The following is a 13,986-nucleotide window of genomic DNA, read 5'->3' as shown; positions in this document are numbered from 1 at the left end:
ATAACCAATAAAGTGTTGGTTCACTTGGTAAGACTCTTATTTAAGGGTTTGGGATTCGAATCCTCCCAAATGAAGGTACTTGAAGGTAGAGATTTCTTACCCACCTCTCTACTCTCAAGTGCCTTTGTAATTAAGGCAATCATACTTTATTAACTTATTCAGTTGTATCTTTGTCAAAAAAAAAAAATAAAAAAAAAATAAAAAATACCTTATTCAGTTGTAATTAAAGTAAAAAAGGGTGAGCTTATGTGTTTAAGCATGTATGTGTGTTGGCATGTAATTTGACTGAGTGAAGAGAGAAGACTTATTTGACACAAAATATATTTATTTTCAAAATATCAACTTTTTATTATTTATGATTATCGGTAATTAAAGATATTACAAGTTGAATTTGTTCATTGGCAAACATGACTAAATTAATGTGTCAACTAAAAAGATACGGATAAACTATTATTATGTATTCCAACATTTAGTGCATATTTTTCCACCTCCTTTCTCTAAATTTTAACACAATTAGTATTTATTTATTTATTTATTTATTTGAAACATACACAATTAGTATATAACACGAACATAATGAAAGCTATTTTAGGCAGCAGATTATGGCTATAAGTCAAGTAGTCAGCCCTTTCTGTATCAGCTGTAACACCATTAAGGCAAAGGGTAGAAAAATGAAATGTCTATTGCACTTACTTTCTTCTCTTCATGCAGTGTCAGAGTAAAAAGGCGATAGCATCACCATCATATGGAGTGGAAACAGCTTCAACACCACCATTGGATCGGCGTAAAAGGTTGCTCGACAATTATACGTCTTAGATGTACTACAATCCTTACCTCCCATAGAGCGGAAAGTAATAATCTGGACAGAGTGTATATGATAGACTGATGGTTATCATCTGAATATAGGGCTATTTTACCATATAAACTTTTTATTTGAAATGTACTCCGTAAATAAGGTAAACACTAGACAGGAGATTATTTAGGGGCTCACAACCTGGCAGTTGCTGCTAGAAAAATGACCTAGTCTTTCTACTTGTACTGAGCGATAAAAAAATGTACAAATAATGAATTAGTCCTCGCTTCATAGGAGTTTAACATAACATACGAAGAATATATGTACTTCAATGATAAACAGCTATAATTTCATTCAACCGAAGTGTATGAGCTGGAAAAATGCGACACCAACATCCAGACCACAAAATAAATCAATAGCCACACTATGAGCAAACCAAAATTACAGCTTATCAACCAAAAGTGAGCACTGCACAAGCTAAAATAATTTTTCTTTAGTCCAGAAAATTAATGTCTCTGTATACTTTGCATTACCAAAAACCATAGCCACATATTGAGACGGACAAATGGCAGGGAAGGAGAGATCAAATGTTCATGAGCTTGGAACATCATGGCTGGCAACATGCCGCGCAGCATTTAACAAAGGTTGGAGTGCCTTGACAACGATGCTCATGTTTGGCCGAAAATCAGATTCATACTGTACACACAATGCAGCAACTGCAGCCATCTGCATAATGATTCAATGTATTAGCATAGATTCTTGTACTAATTCATTTGTCAGAAAAAATTAACATGCACAGAAAGAAAGCATGTCATTCAACAACCACCAACTGTTAGCCAAGCCTAATCCAGGTATGAAAGACGTATACCTTTGCAACAGCTTTGGCAGGATACTCTCCATTGAGTCTCGGATCAACACACTGCTTGACTTTGTCTTCACTGAGTTTAGGTGTAGCCTGACATCATAAAATTTATGCATAAATTAGGAGTAAAGCCTAGTTATCTGTACTAGAAAAATCAGAGAACAGAGCAAAATAATAAGTACCCATGTCACCAGACTTTGCTGTCCACGAGGTAAGGTATGATCAACAGGCTTCCGACCAGTGAGAAGCTCAAGCAAGACAACGCCAAAACTGTATACATCACTCTTGGCATTAAGCTGCCCCGTCATTGCATACCTAAGGACGTGAACAATGATCAGATTATAGGCGAAATAGTTGGAGAGTGAATCTTATAACTAGATAGAGGAAGCTAAATAAATCTGAAGGCACTCCATTCTATGACTAAAGAGGAGACTGTTTGCTTAATCATCAAGCCGTCAGTGTTCAGAATCTTCAGATGTTTCTATGACTGTAAAGATTGACCTTGTTGAACATAAGTTTAATAATACTCCCTTCAGAGATTTTTTGGTGATAAAGTGGAGATAAAATCCTGGAATATTAACTTACGTACCAGCACCAAGTCAGGCGACCAATAACCATCATCACTACTTATAAGGAATAAGCAGATATTACCTTTGGTGCAATAGTAAGAGGCTTACCAAGAACATTAAGTCAAAAGTCAATAAAGGTCTAGACTCTAGAAAGCATATGATGTACACTGCGTCACTGCCATAAAAGCAGATAAAAAATATCCGCACACTAAGGCCATACAACTATTAGGGTATTTAGATTTCAAGGGGCCCTGTTTGCTGAAAGAAAAAACAGATAATGTAGCTCCTAAAATATTAAAGAAAACCAAATAAAAAAGAAGGGAGAAAAAGGGATGTCGTTATGAGGACTAAGGAGTCAAGGCCCATAATACCACCCCTCCAGTGGTGTGTGTTGTGAGGCTCTATGAATACTAGGTCTTCTGTCAACATTGTTTCAGCTCTACAAAATATTCAAGGTGATAAAGTCACAGAACCAGAAGACTACACCAGTGTAAAAACTATCCTTGGCAATTCATACACTTATACTATAATTTAAGAAACCATCACAATCCACACCAAGTTAATCTAATGCAGGGTGTCATGGGGATTAAGTCACAGAAGTACGGAACTACCAGAAAATTATTTCAGTGTTCAGAACTATCTTTGGTCATTCATATACTATTACTATATCAGCTTAATACTCTAATGTAAGTAACCATCCCACTTTACACCATGTTAGTTTAATGCAGGGTGTCAAGGGGATTAACCGATTAACAGAACTATCAGGAGAATATGCTACTATCAAAACTATCCTTGGCCATGCATACACTATAATACTTTGATTATAGTAACCATCCTTGGCCATTCATTCATATACAGGGTGTCAAGGGGTTTAGTCTAATACTTTGAAGTAACCATTCCAATCCATATCGCATATGTGTGCCCTAGTATAATATTTTACATGAAATAGACCATTTTGATAGTCATACTGTGGTAATAAAATTCCCCAACATAGAAGAAAAAAAAGGAGTTTGAAGTCCTTACTCAGGTGCATGGTAACCAAAAGTTCCAAGAACTCTTGTCGAATGAAGTCGTGCTGCCATATCTGGAGCTTGATTTGACAGGTCAAAATCACCAATCTTAGCAACATCATCATCAAAGAGCAGTATATTACTAGACTTGATATCACGGTGAAAAATGGGGGGAGCAGCTTTCTCATGCAAAAACTCAAGTCCCCTAGCAGCACCTACTGCAATTTTAACACGTTGTGTCCACGACAGAACAGGCCCAGGTTGTGCTCCTTTGACACCCTTCCTCCCTAGATTTATAACAGCAGTACGTAAATATTGACGAAAACAAATTATCACTTCCTAAAAAAACAAAAGGTCTGAAAACACATTTCCAGGTTCATTAGCTAAACTACAAGTACATACTCACCAATATGCACTGAGCAATTGAGCATTCAAACTCACAAAGTGAAACAATGCAGTACTAAGATATTGAAGCAACTAATGAAAAAAGGACCACATATCACCATATAATGACCAAATGCAGTAAGTATACAATTGGTATCTATCAGTAGCCCTCAGTACTTACACAAAATGATGAGAAAGCATCATACTTATCTTCCACCTTAATCATAATTCATAAGCAGCAAAAGGTAAAAAGTCCAAGGCTTAGATAAGGCCAAAAATTTCTTACATAAAGAAAAAACCAATCAGTCTGGACATAAGGCAGTAGTAATAAGAGAAAAGGGACAATGGTAAATAAAAAAATATTGACAATTCAGAATACAGCTTACCGTGAAGAATGTCATGAAGAGATCCATTTGATGCAAACTCATATGCAAGAATACGTAGGTTACCATCAACACAATAACCAAGCAATTCAACAAAATTTTCATGTTTTAGCCTTGAAACCATCGAAACCTGCAAATAAAAAGGTTAAATAAGCACCCCAGTGTTATAATGTTCAAAATAGCACTATAGCAGGTCCAAATTTTCAATATGATTCTGGGAGTTTTAAACCTGAGCTAAAAATTCGTCATCTGGTTGTTTGCTGGCATCCAGTTTTTTTATAGCGGCTGCACGCCCATTTTTAAGCACCCCATAGTACACTCTGCCATATGAGCCCTCCCCTATTAAAGCATTGGAACCATAGTTCTCTGTAACTTCTCTTAGTTCTTCCACAGAAATTTTAGGGACAGCTATAGGCTGAACTTTCACTGGTGGCTTGCTAGGTGCATTATCAACTAACTGATAATTTCCATCTCTCCCTACAAAAATTTGAATTTAATACATATAAACTGAGAAAACAGCATATGATGAAGAAAATAAACCAAAGATGCCTGGTGGCCCAAACTTAAGACAATAAATCAGATTTTCTATCATCAAGAACTTCAAACATACACAGACAGGCACACATATGTGCATGTATTAAAAATAAAAATAAATAAATAAAAAAAGGGGGTATAAACGTATAACTGCTCACAGAATTCTAGCATTACAGTTCTTTTCATTATGATACATTTAAGATATTAAGTAATCACTGACAACTGTGGGTTAGGGTGAGTTGAGAAAAGCAAATTGAGAGATTCAAGACCAGCAAGCTCAACTGAGTGAAAAAATAGCAATAAGACAGAGAAAACTCTCAATAACTGTTTCCTTTATTTTATTCAATTAAAAGGTGAGGGTGAAATTGAGCAAGCTTAACAGAGATACTATTTCAGTTGTTCTCAGCTATATGCATACAAGGCATCATATTATACAAAACACAAGCAGTCAGCATGAACTAAAATACCTGCTAGAGTTCTGGGAATATAACCACCTCCATTGTCTGAATGTCTATGGGCTGCATCTCCTCCAAAACAGCCAAAGCAACTCATGTTCTCTCCCTTTCACTAATCTGCCAAAATTATGCATCATAAAAATTACCTCCATAGAATTTTATTAATTTTAAAGCTACAGAGGAAGAATAATGACCACATGGTAGGGAAACAAGACAACAATTCACCACAATCGTATCTCAATTCTAATGTAACAAGGGCGTCTAGAAACTTGAAGACTAAAAAATTAACAGGTACAAAGTATGTTATATTATACAGTACAGTATTACAAAAGCAAGCAGCTAATAATATTAGCATATTTCCATGCAAAAACAAGAAGTTTGGCAAATGAGAGACTATTTAGCATTCAATGGAGACACCCATGAGGCCATGACCCATTAAACAAAGGAAAGAGGTGTTATCTTGTAATAATACAATGCTCTAAAACAAAACAGAATTTGCTATGCACTGGAAGCAATTTCTAAGAATGGATCTTAGACTAAATTTGGCCAAAAAGTTAATTATATAAAATTAAAAGCAATAATATTCACAAGGAGCACCATAGAGGCAAGACTGAAATATTGAAAAGGAAGAATCTATCTTCACTCATCAGCCTTACACTAATGCTTTTGTCATAGACATAAGTGAAAATTTGCAATAGATATCAATCCCTATGACAATTCTGCATGTTAACTTGAGAGACCAGACATTCAACCATTATGTACTTAAGACCATTTATCCCCAAGAAAACTTTTATCGTGGCAGCAGTCAGCAAATACACCAATATCACCAAATATGAAGCCCTCAAATCAGATACCAGCACAGAAACTTACCAAATTTCAATGAGAGCAGTAAAGCACACATCCAAACTTATTTTATATTTTCATAATTTCCTTCTCAACAGCTTCAGTGACTAGAATAAAGTGGAAATAGCTGTAATATGTGTAAGGTATACATTGTCAAATAAAAATCTGTTCAAATAAACTCTTGCCTATAGAAAACCTACATCAATATTTAAGTCTCCACCTAAAATTTCTATCATCCATCTTTATTTTTCAAATTCTTCTACGACAAATCCTATACTTATTTTCTTAAACCTTAAGGGACAGCATCACCTGAAACCTAAGATGGAATTAACAATCATTATGGCAAAGTCAGTAAGCGACAAATATTAAAACATTATGTAAGACGTGTTCACATTTACAGAAAACAAAAGGGATAAAAGAAGAGAGAGAGATTACAGCTTCTTCTCACTGGACAATTTTTCCTAAGAATGACTGTAGCATACAATTTCAGTGCAACAAAAAAATCTCATATACATCTATCAGGACAGGGTTACTTCTGTTGATATTCCATCATATCCTATATTCCATAATAGAAGTAATTTTGTAGTACTATAATTTGCTCCAAACCTTGGTGGACAAAAGGTAGCTTGATTCCACAATTTTATTAAAGCTTAATTGAAAAAACTATAGCAAGCAAAAGTCAGCTACTGGGCACAACCGTACAATAATAAATACATTTTCTCATAGTCTTGTATTTATTTCTTGACATGCCAATCTTACAATTGGTATTCATTTTGAATACTACCACAAGCACCTCACTATAAATTAACAATAGCTTCATAATTTTTACATGCTCTCGTAGTTGTCAAACCTTTAAGAAGCTTTGCCAAAACAAGATCTAGGCAGTAGTCAGTTCCTCAGTATCTACCATCAAGACAACAAGTGCTAAATTCAAAGCCAAAACTCCTTAGATTGCTCTACAGTTCACATCACAGTCTTTTAGATATGGCACCTTTCATTCAATGACATTTTCATAAACTTTACCACATCGTAGAACATCCTTAATCCACAATCTCCTAAATTCGATTACCAATGTTAGTCATGTAGCTTCCCATAAAGCATAACAAAAATTCTCAACAGGAACAACATTCAAACAACAACATTAATCCCTAAATTTTCTCTTTCGTCAAAACTGTCACACTTGAGTCCATAAAATTCTTAGAGCTTAATGCTATCAAAGACAAAGGCCACATTGCTATTACTTCCTCAGATTAAAAAAAATTCCGAAATTTCAAAAAATCAATCCCATGATCATCCTACTACTACTACAGTCTCCCTCTCCTTTCATTCCCTGTGTCTCACCCATTCAGCATCCCTACATATGGGGAAACCGATTTCCAAAAACGTGATTACAAATGTCAATTCCCAGCCTTTCAGCACGGGACGCCATAATTGCAAAACAATTTCTTAGTCTATATTTCATCTCCAAACAACGTGAATTGTTAACCACCCACCAAAACCTTAACCTTAGCATTTGACATGGTATGTAAAGCAATGCAACAGTATGCAATCCACAGAGAGAATATCAACAAATATCAAACAATCCCTTAATTCTTTTCTTTTTTTTTTATGACAAAACAATCCTACCTAACAATCCCTTATTATGAACAATTTCATAGTTTTCCCAATTCAAACAAATACCCAAAAAAAAAAAGTATCATGCATACCAAATTTAATATAAACATTATCAAATTATAACAATAACAATAATCAAAATTAATCATAACCATAAATTAAAACAAACCTTCAAACAAAAGTGAACCCGAATTTACAGTTGAAAATTCAGCCAATTATTTTAGACGAAGAACACAAAAACTTCTTCAGCAGCCTGCAAAAGATAAAATTGAATAAGACAATAAAAACAGATGTTAGATTATAAAAAAAAAACATACCAAAATATATAATAATTTAATCGTCAAAAACTGGGTAAAAGGATAGACTATGACTATTATTTTGTCCAGATATCTTTTCATATTCGTTGATTAAATAATTAATTGATAGCTTAAGATTAATTAGACTAATAATCAAGAAGAACAATTATTTCGCAGGAATTTTGTAATTAATCAGCATGTGTGGCAGAACAATTAATAAATTAAAAAATGACAACATAATTCAATCAAATGAGCCCTAATTTCGAAAATTAGGAAGGAAAATCACCGGAAAATGGAAATGATGAAGAGGAAACAGGAAGCGCCGCCGTGATCACCGCCGTCTGTCGCCGGCGGAGGTGGCCGGAGAAAGAGGCTGAGAGGGCGGTTTTAGAGGGGATGGTGTGAGAGAATGTTGGTAGGAAAAATGTGATGAAAGGTCGTTGGGAATTGTTTATATATGGTCAACGCTACTATAAATAAAACAAAAGTCATTTATTGGGAATTAAATAAGATTGACTTGGTCCACCCTGCACATTGTCTTAATGAATACGGAGTAACGATATAAATTACGGAGTAAATGCTACGGAGTACATCGCCTACCCGCTACACGGCGGCCTACACATTAAACGGGCACATTTGTCGTCATTACCAATCACAACCTAATTTTTGGGCCGGATGATGTCCCGAATTATTACAGAAACTAACTGATCATTAATGTATATTGTGTTTCGGGGTTTTCTGATGTCCTGCGGGAGAGTTACAATTCCGAGACTGGAACCGGACGCCTGTACCTGCAAAATAACGGAGACTCCTGAGAGCTCCGCCTCCAACGGTCAAGTTAGTACCTGATTAAGGAGTAATTAATACGGAAATTAAAGTAATAAGATCTCTCTAGGTGAGAGTGTTTAATGTTGGTAATCTGCGTTGTTAGCGAGATTAGCCGGTTATTAGTGTCTTCCGTAACGTTTCTGTTCTGTTCCGTTCTTCAGGTGAGATTAATTGCTTGATCCCCTTTAATGAGGATTAATTAAGTATTTATAGTCTTGAGAAGCGTGCCACTCTCTAGGTTTAGGGTAAACCTAGGGCTGACCGGGCCTCTAGACAGGATTGGGCCTTGTTGGCCGGTTTTCCCATTTGGCATGGGTGGACACGTGGCGTGTCTCAATTGGTCCGTAGAGGACGTATCTGTGATTGACACGTGGCAGGCTCCTATTGGCCTACGTGAAGGACACGTGGCGGAACCTGGTTGGTCCACTTGTCCAACGGTGATTGGTGGATAAAAATCCCCTAATCATTTGCCCCTCACAGGTGGCACGTGACTGGTCACGTGTCGCCTGTGACAGGTGTCGCACGGTGACAGGCGACGGCCTGCTACAGGTGTCACCTTGCAAACGGCCGAGAGATTTTCCCGCCCAAATTTTGAATTTGGAAGCGACCCTTCGCCTTCTCACTTTGCCTATATAAGGAAGTGCTGACTTTGGTCATTTTCACATTTGAGAACTTTGCGAGAACATTCGGACCCCTGAACTTGCTCTGACATTTCGGACCTTTTCTGCCTACCGCCTGTTCTGACAAGCCGACTGCACCGGATTTCCAGAACCTCATCAACCGTCACTCGTTCAGGTAACTCAGTTCTCTTACTCTTAATTTTCTTTTTATTTTTTGAAATGGCACCACGGAAGCACACGACACGACCTAAGTTAGTGATCAGCCGGTCACCGGGGACGGCTGAATCTAGGACTAGGAGTGCCGCCTGCCCTTTTCTGGACCCATCTTTGCCCTTTATACAAAGTCCGACTGTATCTGTGTCTATGCAGAACGTGATGGCCAGAACAAAAAAGACTGCTATGATCTCAAACTTGGACGGCTCCTCCCAAAGGGTGCTCATTAGTGAAACATCTGACCAGGCGCCAGATGTAGAAGTGAAACGAGGCGACTGCCAAGCCGACAGTTCTGAGACAGGGGTCAAGGTGGTCCCTTCCCATTTTACCGTTGATATGTCTAATTTTCCTCCTGCTCCTTCTAAGGGAGAGGAGGCGGGCCCCTCTGGGAGAGGGGAGGAGTCGTCCTCTTCGGACTCGTCAGAGGACGAGTCCGAGTCCAGCTCTTCTGGCCACAGTTCTTCAGGCTCAGAAGAAAGAAACAGCCGCCTACAAGAGGCGAGGCTTTCTCATGCAGTTGAGAAGGGGGACAATTGGGCGGAACCGTCCGCCTCTTTCAGAGAGGAAAACACCCCTTACTATTGCACGGTACCCCGGGGCCGGATCGCAACCATGCAAGACAAAGTGGAGAGCTTTATAGCTAACCACAGAATGGGCCCGAAATTTTTACTGTTCGTGCCGGATCCAGAAGACACTGTCGTCTGGCCGGCTGGTACCAGCTATGATGACGGCTGCTTTGGCTGCTATGTGGCGGCCATCAAAGCTGGACTGCGCTTCCCATTACATCCGGCTGTTCAGCGGATTTTAGATGGGTATGATTTGGGGTTATGGCAGTTAGCCCCCAACTCTTGGGTAAACGTACTCGGCTATGTGGCCGGGTGCGAAATGTACGGGGTGGAGCCAAGCTTTGAGGCTTTCGCCCACATGAACTATCTCAGCCGGACCCCTAAGTCGGGAGGTACCGGCTGGTATCAATTAACAAGCCATAGGGGTTACCTCATGACGAGAGGTAAGGCGAACAAATGGAAGGATTGGCGGAACACCTTCCTTATCATCGAGGGTTCAGACACGGAGCTGAACCAACGCTTTAACAAGTGGAATAGGGATCCGCCTCTTCTCGCAGGCGGCCGCAGCATGCCACCTGTTCCCCCAAAGGCTAAAAAAGAGATCCTAGACAAAGGACTCTTCAAAGTAGAGACTAGGGTGAACTCTACTTCAGGGGTACGAGAGCAAGTACCCCTAAACTGCGTCCCGAGCTTCAAGTGGCTCTATGACGAGTACTTTTTGGCCGCCTGTGGCCTCAGCAGTCGGTGCTCTAGAGGTAGCCGGCCTGTCAAATACTCTGTTTTTTCACGCTTTGTTTACTTGGGATTTTACTAACTTTGCTGTTTATTTTTTGCAGCTGACGCCATGAGTAAAATAACAGCATCCAAGACTGCGGCGGCCATGTTGCGGGCCTCTCTCATGCAACAGTCTTGTACCGACTCCCCCAACAAGGGGGCACCCTTGGTAGGCTTCGAAAACTCTTCCTCTTTTAGGAGTTGTCTTATGCATATACTAACTCTTTTTATTTTCAGTCGGGCACTCCAAGAGCTTCTTCCTCGCAACAGCCGGACCCCAAGGCCCGGAGGACGACTGTTGCAAGCTCTCCTGGGTCTTCCAGGAAAACAGTGGCGGCTGAGAAGCAGCCGGCCACTTCTTCTAAAACCCCGGCGGGGCCGCCTAGAAGTATGGACAATTACTTGTAAAAACTTTTACACTTGCTTCCTTCTTGACTAGGTCTAACTTGCTTTTTTACGCTTGATGCAGCCGGCCCTCAGGGGCTTGACTTGGTTGAGGTAGCCAAGTCCATGATCAAAGTAGTTCCTCCATCTGAAAGGGAGGCGGTCAGGGGTGCCGGCACCCTTGACCTTGATGGGATTGCAGGGGTCCTTGCTGAGGTATACTTAGCATATTTTTGAGTATTTGAGTTCCAGGACGCCTGTTATCTTTTTTGTTTGGAAACTGACGCCTGTTTTTTTGTACTTAGGCCCTGCTCCGAGTTAACAGCCTTCGCAAGCCGCTTGATCGGAAAAACAAAGAGGTAAAGGCTGCAAAAGCTATGGCCGCCTCTAACTGTGATAAGGCAATGTTTCAAATTGCCCAAAATGAAGTACTGACCATTGATATTCTTTATTATCAGGCGCAGGCTACCGCCGCTGTTCGGGCTCAGTTAGAGGCGGCCCAGAAGAAGAATGACGAGCTGGGCGCGACCATCACAAATCTTAAGGCCGAGCTGAAACCTCTTCGCCAAAAAATGCACTCTTACGAAGCCATGGAGAAATCCTTGGCCAACGTAAAAGAACGCCTGGTGAGCCAAGAGAAGAGTCTTACCCAAGAGCTCTCGGAAAAGGCCGAGCAAGAGAAGAAAGAGCTCGTCCGGGAGATGATGGAAGACTCCGCTCAAATCCAGCGCATGACCTGGGGCCGCCTGTTCCCCAATGCCGACTTTGCCTCTTGGGAAAGAACGTACCGCCAGTGTTCGGAAACATATAATCAAGAGATCCTGGCGGCTGCTGAAGAAGAGGCGTTGGGAGATGCGTTGGAGGAGGAGGAAGAGCCGGTTGTGGCGCTTGTGCCACTTGGGGGTAAGGCATCAAAAGAGGATGCAGCTGAAGCCGAGTCCAGCAAGAAGAGTGCTGACCAGGCGGCAGCTGCTAATACTGAACTGCCCCCTTCTTAAGCTTAATGTATTTTTTCCACGGCCTGCGTGCCGTTTGCTTTGTCTTTACCCGGCCAGGGGGCCGGGGCTTTGAATATTTTGCTGGTCTTTAATGACCGGCTTATTTTTAATGAATTTTTGTTTTGCTTCAAATTTGTCCAAGTATTCCATATCTAATATCCCATTGTTTACTAGACCGACTGTTGTACATGGCCGAACGTTGCAGACAGGTACGGATAGTTAGTACGCCGCCTATGCCCCTGGACGACTGGTTGTCTGTTTCCAGGATAGACGATCAGTCGGCCATTTATTCAATCGGTATTAGAACTATTTTGTCTGGATCCTTTTTAGGCAGGCGTGCCTGTCTTTTTGTAATTTTAACCAAGTAGGAAAGTGGTCTGACCAAGTAAATAGAATATTACCTAGTCGCCAAGGAATTAAGTAAGTAGGATAACAAGCGGCGGGTACCGGTTGTTTCCCTTTATTGCCAATGTTGGCTTTTAACTCATAATTTGTTAACCTAGCAAGAGTAGTGGTTGAGAGTCCCTGTTTGTTAAAAACAGGCGGACGACTCATACCTTTTAGGCTCCATACTAAGTTTGAGTGACTATTAACTTAACATAGGAGTTACTTAGTCTTCGTCACACTCTAGATTGAATAGTAGAGGTACCAGGCGGCGGAGGCCGGCTGATCCTCTTGATTTGCCAATGTTTGTTGGCTATTAACTCAATAGGTTACCTATTAGGAATAGGGGTTTGAGTGCCCTTGTTTGTTAAAAACAGGCGGACGACTCAAACCTTTTAGGTTCCATACCAAATTTGAAGGAGTGACTATGAGTTAACGTTGGAGTTACTCAGTCGCCGTCACTTTTGTTTGAGAAGTAGAGGTACCAGGCGGCGTAGGCCGGCTAGACCCCTTGATTCGCCAATGTTTGTTGGCTATTAACTCAATAGGTACCCCCTGTATTTATCCCAAGTAATACAGGCGGTCATCTGACTCAGATGTCAACTGCTACCACTGGTTTGGTTAGTGATAGAGTTATCCTTGTCTCAAAAACGGCTACGTGGTTGCCCTTGGGGACAGTCGTATAGGTGCCGTGTAATTAGTTTATAGAACAATGTTCCACCCAAAAGGGAGCTGCTCTCTGCGACGAATTTCATCCGGAGGGATGCCGTCGGACGCCTGCTATGATGTTGGGACAGGTCGTATTAGTTTTGTAGATTTGATCAGTTGGCTTGGCGCCTGGTCTGATCATTCGGCCGGTGGCCTTGGTAAGTTCTTGGTGAACGTAGGTGCTAAGTAAAAGAAGGGTAGCCGCCTGTTAGGCACAGGGTCGGCCAGGCCCTAATCTTTTTAGCTAAGTATTGTGAGTAAAATACTCAATGGAGAGTAGCCGACTGTAAAGGTACAGACGGCATGCCCCTCTGAAGATAGAGTGAAAAACTCAATGGAGAGTAGCCGACTGTAAAGGTACAGACGGCATGCCCCTCGTAATACAAAATTGAATAGTAAGTGCAAACTTTTATTAAGTAGCTCTTTACTTTACATCTTTCAGAAGAAATATTTTTTAAGATTATCTACATTCCAAGTTCGAGGCAACGGTTGTCCGTCTGGTGTTTCCAGACGGTAGGTACCGTCCCTGACTTCCTCATAGATTCGGTAGGGTCCTTCCCAGTTGGGAGTTAGTTTGCCAGACTCATTAGCCCTACCAACTGCTTCCATTTTTCTAAGTACAAAGTCCCCCACTTTGAGTGGACGCCTGTGTACTTTTTCGTTGTATGATCTAGTCATTCTCAGGCGATAGATCTCATGGCGCAAAACAGCATTGCCCCTCTTTTCAGGAAGTGAGTCTAATGCCAGGCGCATGGCTTCCCAGTTTGC

General features: G+C 40.4%; 1 protein-coding gene across 2 annotated transcripts; it reads right to left on the bottom strand.

Annotated features, from left to right (window-relative positions):
• Positions 1 to 1,115: 1,115 nt before the first annotated feature.
• On the bottom strand, positions 1,116 to 8,190 carry LOC110702528 (pto-interacting protein 1-like). 2 transcript variants are annotated; one of them, XM_021880248.1, is made up of 9 exons: positions 8,030 to 8,190; positions 7,617 to 7,700; positions 5,003 to 5,107; positions 4,231 to 4,478; positions 4,005 to 4,131; positions 3,248 to 3,521; positions 1,838 to 1,970; positions 1,662 to 1,748; positions 1,116 to 1,519 (listed from the first exon to the last, which is right to left on the bottom strand). In XM_021880248.1, the coding sequence occupies exons 3-9, from the start codon at positions 5,085 to 5,087 to the stop codon at positions 1,385 to 1,387; spliced, it is 1,089 nt and encodes a 362-aa protein (XP_021735940.1). In that variant the 5' UTR covers positions 5,088 to 5,107; positions 7,617 to 7,700; positions 8,030 to 8,190; the 3' UTR covers positions 1,116 to 1,384. The 2 variants fall into 2 exon arrangements, with proteins under 2 accessions (XP_021735940.1, XP_021735941.1); XM_021880249.1 differs by having other exon boundaries at positions 7,635 to 7,700.
• Positions 8,191 to 13,986: the final 5,796 nt, after the last annotated feature.

This window comes from Chenopodium quinoa, unplaced genomic scaffold, assembly GCF_001683475.1.
Source record: "Chenopodium quinoa cultivar QQ74 unplaced genomic scaffold, ASM168347v1, whole genome shotgun sequence".
Taxonomy (NCBI): Eukaryota; Viridiplantae; Streptophyta; class Magnoliopsida; order Caryophyllales; family Amaranthaceae; genus Chenopodium; species Chenopodium quinoa.
The sequence above is the reverse complement of the archived record's forward strand: the minus strand, read 5'-3'. Positions and strand labels throughout refer to the sequence as shown.

Bases quoted from the DNA above. Each gene is read 5' to 3' on its own strand.
- LOC110702528 (XM_021880248.1), bottom strand. From the start codon at position 5,087: ATGAGTTGCTTTGGCTGTTTTGGAGGAGATGCAGCCCATAGACATTCA. The intron at 4,479-5,002 runs GTATTTTAGTTC...AAATTTTTGTAG, and splicing joins TATTCCCAGAACTCTAGCAG to GGAGAGATGGAAATTATCAG. The intron at 1,520-1,661 runs GTATACGTCTTT...ATCATTATGCAG, and splicing joins CTGCCAAAGCTGTTGCAAAG to ATGGCTGCAGTTGCTGCATT.